Source organism: Mesoplodon mirus (genome assembly GCF_964341445.2).
Source record: "Mesoplodon mirus genome assembly, chromosome: 5".
Lineage (NCBI taxonomy): Eukaryota > Metazoa > Chordata > Mammalia > Artiodactyla > Ziphiidae > Mesoplodon > Mesoplodon mirus.
In genome coordinates this window covers 71,407,647-71,421,155 of record NC_138980.1, presented here as the reverse complement: position 1 = coordinate 71,421,155, position 13,509 = coordinate 71,407,647, and the positions used below count along the sequence as shown (strand labels likewise).

The following is a 13,509-nucleotide window of genomic DNA, read 5'->3' as shown; positions in this document are numbered from 1 at the left end:
CTGGGCATATATTCCGAGAAAACCATCCTTTGAAAAGATACATGTACCCCAATGTTCATTGCAGCACTATTTACAATAGCCAAGACATGGAAGCAACCTAAATGTCCATCAACAGAGGAGTGGATAAAGAAGATGTGGTACATATATACAATGGAATATTACTCAGCCATAAAAAAGAATGAAGTACTGCCATTTGCAGCAACACAGATGGACCTAGAGATTGTCATACTAAGTGAAGTCAGACAGAGAAAGACAAATATCATATCACTTGTATATGCAATCTTAAAAAATAATACAAATGAACTTATTTTCAAAACAGAAATAGACTCACAGACTTAGAAAACAAACTTATGGTTACCAAAGGGGAAGGGGCGAGGGGAAGGATAAATTAGGAGTTTGGGATTAACATACACTCTACTATATATAAAATAGATAATCAACAAGGACCTACTGTATAGCACAGAGTAGTCAATACTCTGCAATAACCTATATGTGAAAAGAATCTGAAAAAGAACACACATGTATATGTATAACTAAATCACTTTGCTGTACACCTGAAACTAACACAACATTGTAAACCAAATACACTCCAATATAAAATAAAATTTAAAAAATAAAATGTGCTCTTAATAAAAAAAGTATATGTATAACTGAATCACCTTACTGTACAGCACAAATTAACACAACACTGTAAATCAATTATACTTCAATTTAAAAAAATAGTAAAATGTGAAAAAAAATTCCAATGGCATTTTTCACAGAAATAGAATAAACCATCTTAAAATTTGTATGGAACCACAAAAGACCCCCACATACCCAAAGCAATCTCGAGAAAGAACAAATCTGAAGGCATCATGCTCCCTCATTTCAAACTACATAACAAAGCTGTAGTCATGAAAACAGCATGGTATTGGCATAAAAACAGACATAAAGATCAATGGAACAGAACAGCAAGCCCAGAAATAAACCCAGGCATATACGGTCACTTCATTTACAACAAAGGAAGCAAGAATATACAATGGAGAAAGGACAGTGTCTTCAATAGTGTTGGGAAAACTGGACAGCCAACGTAAAAGAATAAAACTGTACCACTATCTTACACTGTACACAAAAATTAACTCAAAATGGATTAAAAACTTGAACATAAGAGCTAAAACCATAAAACTCCTAGAGGAAAACGGACAGTAAGCTCTTTGATATTAGTATTGGCAATGACTTCAGATTTGACACCAAAAGAAAAGGCAACAAAAGCAAAAACAAACAAGTAGGACTATATCAAACTAAAAGGTTTCTGCACAACAAAGGAAACAATCAACGAAGTGAAAAAGCAACCTATGGAATGGCAGAAAATATCTGTGAATCATTTATCTGACAAGCGGTTAATATCCAAAATATATACAAACTCAGACAACTCAAGAGCAAAACACTCAAGACTATTTTTCCAAAGAAGACATACAGATGGCCAACTGGTACATGAAAAGGTGCTCAACAGCGCTAATCATCAGGGAAATGCAAATCAAAACTACAACGATACAGCACCTCACACCTGTTAGAATGGCTATTATCAAAATGACAGGAAATAACAAGTGTTGGCAAGGATGTAGAGAAAAGAGAACCCTGGTACACTGTTGGTGGGAATGTAAACTGGAGCAGCTACTATGCAAAACATTATGGAGGCTCCTCAAAAAATTAAAAACAGAACTCCCACATAATTCAGCAATTCCACTTCTGGGTGTTCATCCAAAGGAAACAAAAACACTCACTCAAAAGGATATATGCACCCCATGTTCATTGCAGCATTATTTATAATAGCCAAGATATGGAAATATGGAAAAAAACCTAAGTGTCCATCAATGGATGAACGGATAAAGAAAATATGATACACGTACACACACACACACACCTATATAAAACAAAATGGAACATTCATCAGCCATAAAAGTGAAGGAAATTCTGCCATTTGCGACAAAATGGATGGACCTTGAGAGCACTATGCTAAGTGAAATAAGTCAGATAGAGAAATTAAAATACCATATACCACATAATCCCTCTTATATGTGGAATCTTAAAAAAACAATAACAAAAAAAACAAACTCACAGGAAAAAAGATCAGATTTGTGGTTATCAGAGGCAGAGGGTTGGGGGAGGAGGGATGATTGGAGGAAAGTGGTCAAAAAGTACAAACTTGCAGTTATCAGATAAATAAGTACTGGGAATGTAATGTACAACACAATGACTATAGTTAACACTGCTGTATGATACGTAGGAAAGTTGCTGACAGTAGGTCCTAAGAGTTTTCATCACAAGGAAAAAAACATTTTTTTCTGCATATGAGATGATGGATATTAACTACCCTTATTGTGGTCATCATTTCATGATACATGCAAGTCAAATCATGCTGTACACCTTAAACATATACAGTGTTTTATGTCAATTATAATTCAATACAGTGAGAAAAAGAATGCTGTAGAGGGTAAGAGGTGGAAATTATAAACAGAATATATATCATGAATGTACAAACAAATTTAATGAGAGGCCAGAATGTGTTATTTAAAAAAAATTTTTTAAGCTGTTGCCCCACTCACTCTGCAGTAGGTGGCTTTGCAGCCCTCTACCATCAGACCAGAGGGGATTCTACCTAGGGACGTGGTCCATAGTCACAGGACACACAAGTAACACTATATCTGAACTCTGAAGTCCTGCATTTGAGCCCTGGTCTACTAGCTGTATAGCCTTAGGTAAATGGCTCACCTTCCCTAAGACTTAGCTTCCTCATCAGGAAAGTGAGATAAGGCAGGAGAACTGACTAAACGAGTGGCCAAGGCAGAGAAAGCGGCAAACCCTGTGCAAAGACCAGCTGCTCCTTCCCAGTTCTCACAGTCTGTCCACCTGGCAACCAACACCTGCCTCTTCCCTGCAAGGCGTGCAGCCCGGGACATGGTACTTCAGGTCTACACAGTTGCCTTGGGAGATGTCACTATATTCCAATCGTAACAACTGTGCCCTAAGTTTTCCTAAGGTCTGTAGTCTGCGATTATGTCCCTTCCTCACTTCCTGGTATTAAAATGCCCTTTCTTATATGAAATGGTGGGAGTACATGGTAGATTTTTTACACAACCTGGCCCAGGGAGGACAAAAGCTAGCAAGCAATACTTTGTCCATCTCCAAAATGACTGACATTTTATGGATGGCTAGTGGGAAGCTGCTGCATAGCACAGGGAGATCAACTCTGTGGTCTGTGATGACCTAGCGGGGTGGGGTAGGGAGGGTGGGAGGGAGGCTCAAGAGGGAGGGGATATGGGGATATATGTATACTTATAGCTGATTCACTTTGTTGTACCGCAGAAGCTAACACAACATTGGAAAGCAATTATACTCCAATAAAGATTTTTTAAAAAATGATTGGCAGCTGCATAGCACAGGGAGATCAGCTCGGTGCTTTGTGACCTAGAGGGGTGGGTTAGGGAGGGTGGAAGGGAGACGAAAGAGGGAGGAGATATGGGGATATATGTATATGTATAGCTGATTCACTTTGCTATAAAGCAGAAACTAATACACCATTGTAAAGCAACTTTACTCCAATAAAGATGTTAAAAAAAAAAAGATTGACATTTTAGAAATTCATATTGTTGTACAAATCCAAAAACTCCATGTATTGTGCATACACCCAGTTTTGTTTTGAGCAGCAGAAAACCTGTAAGGTCAGAGTCAGTGGGAGATGTATTTAAGAATCTGTAGAACTGAGTGTCCAAAAAGACTTGTGTGAAATTATCAACCCAAGATTACCTACGCCTAGTCTCATTTGCTCTGCTGTTCGAATCTCTGGAAATTTCATTAAAAAGTCAGCAAAATTTTGCAAGGATGGCAGCTTCTCAAAAGAACCAATCCTTTTTTTGGCATCCCTTACCAGAACATTAATCACTCATTTGCAGTTCAACTATTTCTCAAAAAGAAAGAGGCGTTCTCCCAAAATCATCTTGGGCTTTTTGCCAGGCAGTGAGGAGCAAATGTATCTCCTTGATCGGGAAGAGTGATTCACATATGGGGGTGGAGTTCAACTGGGGTGGTAGAGTGGGTTTACGTTTGAAAAATCCTAGGTGAGATGACTATTTATCAAAACTTTTGGCAAAAACTGTCTTCTTGGAGATACCTTAAAGATTATCCTATGAATCTTGGTGAGCATTCTGACAGGGGTCTTAACCTTGAAGATTTAGGGAAAAATGGTTTCCTTTGAATCTTCGGTATTTTATGCATTTTAAAACCTTATTTTGGACTTCCCTGGTGGCGCAGTGGGTAAGAATCCGCCTGCCAATGCAGGGGACACGGGTTTGAGCCCTGGTCCGGGAAGATCCCACATGCCGCAGAGCAACTAAGCCCGTGTGCCACAACTACTGAGCCTGCGCTCTAGAGCCCGCAAGCCACAACTACTGAGCCCACGTGCCACAATTACTGAAGCCCAAGTGCCCTGGAGCCTGTGAGCCACAACTACTGAGCCCACGTGCCACAACTACCGAAGCCCAAGTGCCCTAGAGCCTGTGCTCCGCAACAAGAGAAGCCACCACAATGAGAAGCCCGCACACTGTAACAAAGAGTAGCCCCTGGTCGCAACAACTAGAGAAAGCCCATGCGCAGCAACGAAGACCCAATGCAGCCAAAAAGATAAATAAAATTTAAACAAAACAAAAAAAAATTCATTTGGGGCCAGCCAAGTCCCTCTTAAAAAAGTAAAATTAAAAAATGAAATAAAACCTTATCTTGAGACGAGTCCCCAGGCTTCTCTGAAACGTTGGGGACCCCACATGAAGGCCTGTCCCATCCTCTCTGGGAAGAGCCAGGCATGCTCCCCCCTGTGCCAGGAGCTCTCTCCTCTCAATCACTTAAATGCCTTGAGTGTTACCTTACCAGAGAAGCCTCCCCTGAGCACCTATGTAAGACAACACTGCCAAGCCATCACTCCACTTTATTGTGGCCGGAGCACCACTTGCCCCCGCCTTGTGCAGTGACTCTACCTCCCTCACTAGACCAGAGCTCCCTGAGCACCAAGGTGCTGTACCCTCACTACCAAGAAGGGGAACAAGCACATGTAGATGTGATAAATATGGATCGAATGGATGCATCTTCTTTCAACAACTCAGAGTCAAATGTGTAAATAAGTCCACTCTTGAAATTTCTTAATGGGATAATATGCTGTATATGGGACTAACAGCCATCACAGTTAAAAAATACACTCTCTGCTTCAGTAAGTCCACCTTGAGGACTTTCTCCTACAGACACACTTGCACTTACGCACAGAGACCCACACACAGTGATGGTTACTGCAGCACTGTCTGTCAGAATGCACAAGGAGGAACAATCCATAGAGAACTGGGTACATTGCTCCTGCCTACAGTATCAGTAACTGGAGTCGCACCATGAGAGACTAAAGCAGCTCCACACGCCAAGATGAGTAAGAACTGCCAAGGGAGTAACAGCAGCAGCTGACATGTGTGCCAGACACTGCTGTAAGCATTTCAAATGAATTCTCTTTTAAGCCTCCCAACCACCCTGTGTTATACCTCCATTTTACAGATGAGGAAGTTGAGATACCAGAGAAATGAAGTAACTCCCCCAAGTCACACAGCCAGCAACTGGCAGAACTGGAATATAAAGCCAGGTCACCAGTAACCACTGACACCACACTGCCAACAGTGGGGAACACCACACACACACACACACACTCTCTCTCTCTCTCTCTCTCTCTCAAGGCCAGTAGGATGGGGAAGACTTTATGTATCTGTATGCTTTTTATGTGCTTAGACTTTCTGAAAGGGTACAATGAAAACTCATTCCAGAGACTGCTCTGGGGAGAAGTGGGAGGACTGTGAGTGAGATTTTATTACCGCACACTCTTTGTACCATCCAAACTCTCACACATATTACCTACACAAAGACATTATGCAAACATTCACTAGAGTCAGTAAATTGTAGGGCTGGAATGGACCCCATCATTTCACGGTGGGGGGTAAACTGAGGCACAGACTTGCCTGAGGCCACCCAAGTAGAAGGAGGAACCCCAAGGCACTGCCAGGGCCCCGGATGCCCAGCCCCTGGTGGGTTCTGTCGCCTTCTCTAACAGTTTCCACTATGGCTGACTCAGCTGTCACAACTGGAGACTTTCAAAACCTTCCAATTACATAGAATTGGGGGGAAAATTATGATTTGGAATTCAAGTGTTGACACTTGAAAAATACCAACTCCCTTTCACTACAAGTGCTTTAGCATGTTACTAAGGCTTTGTCTGCATGTCTCTGGAAAGGTTATTTTCAGAACATTCCACTTCAACCTGGAGATGCAGGGTTCTCTGCTGTTTCTGGGAGCTGGCACCATAATTTACAATTAAACAAATGTTTTGAAAATTAGCTGTTCACGGTTCCAATTTCAGCTTCCCCCAGGGTTTAATGTTAGCCAAATACTGGTACAGTAAGCAGACAGTGTGTTTTATTGTGTAGAAGAAAAACAGACCACCATAACAGACTTCCTGCTTTTGTAATCAAGGGAAAAGCTGGGTGTTCGAGTGATTATTGGCATATGGTTATTAGAAACACTGAGTTCCAAATATAGCTACTAGAAGCTAAAGACACACACACACACACACACACACACCCATATATTTCAAGTCCAAAAAGAAAGAAAAAGCATTCATAGTGTTTGGGAAGTTGGGAAGTTCGGAAAGTTACGGGGCAAAAACTATGACAGAAGACTGGGGGTGACAGGGAGCAAGGTGCAACCCAGGGTTGCCAGAGACACTCGGGTTGGAGAGGTGCCACAGTTCTGCCCCTGCTGGCCCCCTGCTCTGTGGGCGGCCATCTCCCTGAGGCCCATAATCAAGAGATGATGGATTTGACATCTTCATCTTCTTTTTTAACATTTAAAGGGGGATGCACAGGCACTTTCCCCTGCCTTCCCTGTCCTGCACCTCCCCCCACATGCAAATGTTGTAAGGGAAAAAAGAAACAGTTCAATCTGCTAATTTTATAGTCAGCAGGAATGAGTAACAGCACTCTGTGAAATCCCCCGCCTGCCCTGAGCCTCCTCCAGGGCTTGTGAGCAAGGTGGAGTGCGGTGTCTGGAAATAACTTACAGGACACTCTCCAGTATCGGGTTTCTCTCTCAAAGAGCTGGGAGTGGTTCTGAGCCTGGTGGGGTAGGGTGGGGTGGGGGGCGTCTGTTGGCAAGAGGAATTTAGATTTTGTCGTTTTCAGGGAAGTGTTTGTCCACACCCAGAAGGATGTACAAAAAATACAGCCTCTTAACACCTCAACTAAAGAGAGTCCAAAAACACAAACAGTGTGGCTGGGAGATGAGAGGTCACAGATGAGAGGTCACCCCCATGTGGTGAAGGCCTGCCTGATACCTGGATGGGCTCAGAGGAGGGGACATGCTGGGAGGGCGGGCTGGCATGTGGCTCCGGGTCACTGCTCCTGGACCTGTTCTGGGAAGGTGTCCTCACCAGCTCACTCTGGTGAGGGCTTTGGGTTCTAGTAAGAATGTCCTGACACTGACACAACACTGCATTAGGCCTTGCAGGGCGTTTCCAAGGGGATATTACTGGGGGTCTTACAAAATGGGGAAGCCACCCTCTGCCAGAGATAATTTCCTCTTAGTCTGGCTAGAGGCCAGAAGGATGACTCCTGAGGGGGCACCCCAGGGCAGGGCAGGGTGGAGCAGCCTTTAGATTCCATTTTATTAAACACAGAGCTGCGCTGTTCCTAGTTTGCTGGCCCTGGAGTCTATGACAACAGCTGAGAGGCAGGGCCCAGCGAGGAAGAAACAGAAACCATGTGTCCCAGTTACCCTGGAGTCTCAGACAGGTGAATGCAACCAGCCACAGGTGTGGACCTCCCGAGGGTGGACCAGGAAGATCCATCATTTGGGATTAGTTGGCCTGCCCCATCCCAGAAGACATTAGGTCACACTCATGAGAAGGTTTCGCTCCCCACAGAAAGACCAGCACCTATGAGCTAGTCTCAATCCAAGCTGGGTCTGGCAGGAAGCGCCCAAATAACGCATCTATTTTCCTCCTTAACAAGGTGGTCATTTCAAAGAGCTAACCGTCTGAACCATCCCTGCTGGAACAGGCTTGGAGGAGAACATGCAGCCATGGCAACACAATGACAGTTCTGGGCACGTCAAGGGCAAGCGGGAAGCTGGCACCTCTGGGCAGGACTCGATTGCTGTCGCTCGCACAGGGAAGCTCCTGTACACACGTGTCCCACCCCATGGGCGTGAGCATCTCCTGGAAGGGTGGGCACCAGGTCCCTCCAGCCTGGGGCTATCTGCCCCAGCACCTCCCCACATCCCCCTTGCCTACAGAAATCTAGTCCCCAACTTGTGTCCAGACTCTGGCCACTTGAGCTGGACTAGCCCTCTGTCACCAGCTCCATTTGTTCCATAGGCCCCCACCCCAGAGGGGAATGAGCCCTCAGCAGGAAGGGGAGCCCACATGACCCCGCCTGCCGGCACCCGCCCAGCCCCACACTCCACACGTCCCTGCCAAATCACCTACGCACCTTGGATTTCCGGGCCCCTTTCTTGCCCCCTGCTTTCTTAGACACGGGCTTCTTCTGGGACGGAGACTTGGCCTTTTTGGCTGGGGGTGGTGTGATGATGGCTTCCAACTTCCCTTTCGATCCTCGTTTCTTCGCTAGCAACTCCGGATGGATGTTTGGTAACACTCCCCCGCTGGCGATGGTGACTCCTTTTAGCAGCTTGCAGGAAAACCAAAGTAGTGGATGGTGAGCCAGACCAGCATGTCCGTGACCTTCAAGAACTCAGCCCTGCCTCCCCACCATGCTCTTGCTTTTGGTTGGTAGAGCTCCCTCCTCCATGGCATCTACAAGGAGGCTGACAGGACCCTGGCTCACAACACGGGGAGCAAGTCTTCGGAGTCCCTCACTTGGGTGGAGTTTCCAAACCATCTTTCTTCCAAGGAGAGTGAAATACCTTGTTTCATTCCCCTCCCCCAAACCAATAAAGTCTTGGGAAAAACTGCCATGGGGGGGATGGGGAAGCTGCTAATAGTCCAAAATGCAGTCCACACCCTTGATAGCCAGCCAAACAGCACCCTCCCTCTGGACAGACAACTCTTGGGCAGCAAGACTGCCTGCTGGTGTGTCTGGGTGGGGGAGGGAAAGGAGAGCCCATACCTGATTCAGCTCTTCATCGTTGGCCACAGCCAGCAGGATGTGCCGGGGCGTGACCCGGCCCTTCTTGTTGTCTCTTGCTGCATTGCCAGCCAGCTCCAGAATCTCCGCTGTGGGGAGCAGAGGGGAAGGGCATGTGGTCACGTTAAAGCATCAGAGAACCGTGTGCATCCTCCCGGATCCCCTGTTCTTGGTGCTAGGAATGGGAGCAGGCAATTGGCTTCCCGAAGCAGCTACTCCGAGCTACGAAGCTGCAGGCGGTCTGCCTGGCAACACCTGGAGCCAAGTCACAGAGGTGTTGAGAGGCAAAGCTGAGTGGGACTAGGAAGACCCCTGGTCCAACCCCTTTGTTGTGGACATGAAGACACTGAAGCTTAGAGAGGAGAAAGGACCACCAGCTGAAGGCCCTCAGTGAGAAGTGGTAGAGCTGAGATTTGAAGCCCTTTCCCAGAACAGGGCTGCCCACAGTCAGCGCTCCAGACATCACCAGCGCCAACCCCGTGGAGCCAGCAGCGTGGCCCTGAGACTGAACTGTGCATCTTGAGCAACGGGTCATACATGGGTTTATAGGACTTCAAGGGGTGGTGGCATATTACTTAGTAAATTTCTGTTAATGGAACCAATGTTGAACGTCTGTACATTCAGATTCAAAACTAGAAGGATATGACTGGACCCTTTACAAAGTCAACATCATAAAAACATAAAACAAAAAAGTTGGGGTGTAGTAGATTAAAAGAGGCTGTACAGCCACAACAGCCAATTACATATAGTGTCAATCCTTGATGGGATCCTGACTGCAAGAAAAGCTATAAAAGTCATTCTGGAGACAACTGAGGAGATCTGAATGTAGGCCAGATATTAGACACAAAGGACTTATTGGTTTTCTTGGGTGTGATAATGGTATTACCACTCTGAAGGGAACATCTTGTCCTTAGGAGATACATGCTGAAGTATTTAGGGGTGAAGGGCCTTGGTGTCTGCAATTTACTCAAATAATCCTGAAAAAGTCTACAGAGGAAAACAAATGTGGTGAAATACTAACACTTGTTAAATCCAGGAGTGATGTAAGAGAGTAAGACGTCAGAGAGTTCCTCTCTCAGCTTTCTGTATATTTGACTTTTTCCACAAAATAATAAAAAACCTAGAAGGATATGAGCCTGACTTAGAGTTGTTGCTATATTAGAGTTTACTGACCAGTCCTTTGGGGCAGGGTTCGCCAGACAAGAAGACAGGCTCTTCCACAGCACCAAAGATGGGGAAAATTAGGAAGTACCCTTTGGCAAGAGATTTTTTTCTCCTTGGTGGCCCAGTTCTCTTTGTAAGTGTCAACCTCATCACTTTCACCTCATTTTCTTAATGAGAAATGCAGACCGTCCTAAAATGTATCTTACACCCTCACTCCTGCAATTCTGTCCACGCCACAGCCCTGCCTGTAATATCCATCTAGCCCTCCCTTCTAGGCTCAGCTCAAGTCTGACCTCTTCCTGGTACTAAAGGATTTCTAATATTCGAAGTTATGTTGCAAACACTAGATGTCTCCAGCAAAATGAAAACTCGGAATCATTATAAAATAACTAGGGAAAAAATTCTAGCTACATTAAAACCACATATTTAAAACTTACAATATTACATGGTTTATGTTGTTAAGGGGTACTAACAGCTGAACCCAATGCAAAAACTAGTCTGTGTGTCAAGCTGAAAAGCTGCTTGGATACTCACACCTGGATCACACGGATTCAATGCCTAAATCCAAGGCAGGAATTCATTTACTCAATAATCACTGCACTGATGATACTTGGACACCAGAGGCAACTGAGGCCCCTGCCTGCTTGATGCTCCCAGGCCATAGGGGTCCCTCGCCTTGAATGTCACATGAGCAAGTCACGAGAGTGAGGCCCAGGGAAGAAGGGGAGATAATCAATACACTTCCCACCCTCATCCATTAGGCTCCACAGGGCTGTTCCCCATACAGCCTGAGTACAGGCCCACCTGTCAATTTCACGGAAGCTTCCCTATAATTGATGGTGACTGTGTGTCCTGAAGCCCAGAGGAGATGACCCTGTCATGGCCAAGCAAGAAAGGGTGCTTGGGATGCCTAAGTGACCTGATGCCCATGTGCAGAAATGAGCCCAGCTTGGCCTCCATTCTCCCACGTTCATGCAGGAGGCAGCACATCTGCAATGCTATTGTCCAACTCATTGCCTGTGAGGAAGTGAAGCCGGAGCCTGACGCAACAGGAGCCTGACCCTGGGAGTAAGGGCACAGGAAGGAGAGCCAGCCACAGCCAGCCCAAGGGGCAGGAAGGCTGGAGAGGGCAGTTGGCACCGCTGAGCTGTAGCCCACTTGGCTGGCTTCCTGGCCTCCACCACCCCCTTACCTCCCCAGCCTTCCTCCACTTTGAGGCCACAGGAAACGCGGGACCATCAATATCTACAAAGCCAGAATATACAGGAGGAGGCTGGGGGATTACAACCTTCTCCCCATAATGTGCTAAGAATGCTTTACCTGGCCCTCATTTAAAAAGAGAGAGAGAAAGAGAAGGAGAGAGAGAGACAGAGAGAAACCCACAATAGTGTCCTAAGCCCATCCATTTGGCAAGAAGATCGTTTGAAATTATGGTTTCTCGGGAAAGTGGAAGTGGCCTGTTTTCTCTTCCTGCCCAGAGTATTGGTGCAGGCTCTCCCAAAGAGAAGGCACAGTGGCCGCTGGTGGAGGGTGGGGGGGAGAGGCAGGTGGTCTTTTTATTTTTGGCATCACTACTTTATCTTTTGTGCGGGGAAGGTGCGGATGATGAATGCAAAGACCTGGAGGGTAGAGAGGGGTCACCAGAACTACAAGTGTGTTTGGGCCCCTGATTTGGGTGAGGGACAGGCAGTATGTAACACAAGCAAGTAAAGCAGTGCACTGAGTTCTAAGTAGCACCCACAGCTGAGAAACAGGACGCTCAATTCTCCCCTGGACTACCACTAGCTCCCCCTCCACCGCCACTCTCACATTGTGTCTGCAATCGCAAAGAGCCTGAGTTTCTCCACTTGGGAAATTTCAAGGACTGTGCTCACTTACTGCTAATTCAGCCTGGACTCAGGGATGCCAAACTGGATCCACCTGGGAGTAATAACAAGGTGGACATGGAGGGGCTGGAGAGGTGTGTGGAGCGGGGTGAGGAGTGTTCTAACTCCTCAGAAAGAGGTGGGCTGGGGTGTCCTTCCTGTCATTCCTGACTTCTTCACCAAGGAGCCAGAAAATCCAGGACTCCTTCCTTTCTGCAAAACCCCAGCTCACTTTTGATCTCCGAAGACCAAGATAACTGGCCCTCCCACTCCCTATCTTCAAAGAGAGGACCCTCAGCCCTGTGGGGAGGGAGGGAGCTGCGTCAAGTGGGGTAACAAAGAGGGGCAGAGATTCACATCTTGGCTGGTTGCACAAGAGCTTTATCTTCTGTTTACTGCTGCATGTTTTCCAGTTGGATAGTTACCACCACAACGGCGGCTTCGGTCAAGGGACACACAAGAGGGAGCACCTCAGAGACACACCTTTTATGAGAAGTGTGTTCCCTGCTCCGCCCCAGGCAGAGGGCTGGGGAAGTTGACAATAGCCCAGAGAGATGGAGGACGCACACAAAAGTAGGAACCCAGAGCACGAACTCGTCCCTTGCCAAGTATTCAGTAATACCAACCCCCCTTCATTCTCAGTCCAGTGTTAGAAACGGCAATCATAAAGGGCTTTCCTGGCTAAGAGAGGGCTGCCTGCTGCAGTGGGAGAGGAGAGGTGCAAACTGCCAGCAACTCAGCAAGATGGATCAGTTCCCATCTGCTCTCCAGGGCATGTTTGTGGGAGGGCAGGAGAGAGGGTGGTGAGTGCTGAGGAACTGGGGCAGGGCACACGCCACCGAAGCTGATTTCCTGATTAAGTTTCCTTCCTAGTAAGTGATCCTCGGCTTTGCAAATGATAGCAAGGGCAAATTCATGGAAGCCCTAGGCTCAGGCCTGTGCCTGGGTTCCTGCCACTATACCCACCGCCCGCGGGGATGGGCCTCTCACCCCCACCAGCAAGGGGGCCGCCTCCTGGGCTAGGCCTGAGCCAGCTTCAGCTCTGTCTCGACTTGAATGGAGCCCGTGCCTCCCTACCAGGGAGGGGTTCCTGCACATGATTAATCTTGCATTTTGGAAGGCTTTGTGCATCTCTAAATTTTTTTGCCTCTGGCTGTTTTAAGAGAAAAGGGATTCTGAGAAAGAGAACCAGGAAAGCAGCACATCTACAGGCGCAAATTCTTTTCTCCACAGTTTCCAGAGCTCCATGCTTGGATCCTGCCTCAGAAAGAGGTTCA

General features: G+C 46.5%; 1 protein-coding gene across 5 annotated transcripts in view; it reads right to left on the bottom strand.

Moving 5' to 3' along the window:
- The window catches only part of MACROH2A1 (macroH2A.1 histone), an 80,503-nt gene that overhangs the window by 39,810 nt on the left and 27,184 nt on the right, over positions 1–13,509 (bottom strand). For all 5 annotated transcript variants that reach the window (XM_082620943.1, XM_082620946.1, XM_082620945.1 and 2 more), the window contains exons 3-4: positions 9,186–9,292; positions 8,550–8,747 (exon numbers count right to left, since the gene is read on the bottom strand). In XM_082620943.1, the coding sequence (XP_082477069.1) occupies positions 8,550–8,747; positions 9,186–9,292 (305 nt within the window). The remainder of the gene's footprint in view (positions 1–8,549; positions 8,748–9,185; positions 9,293–13,509) is intronic.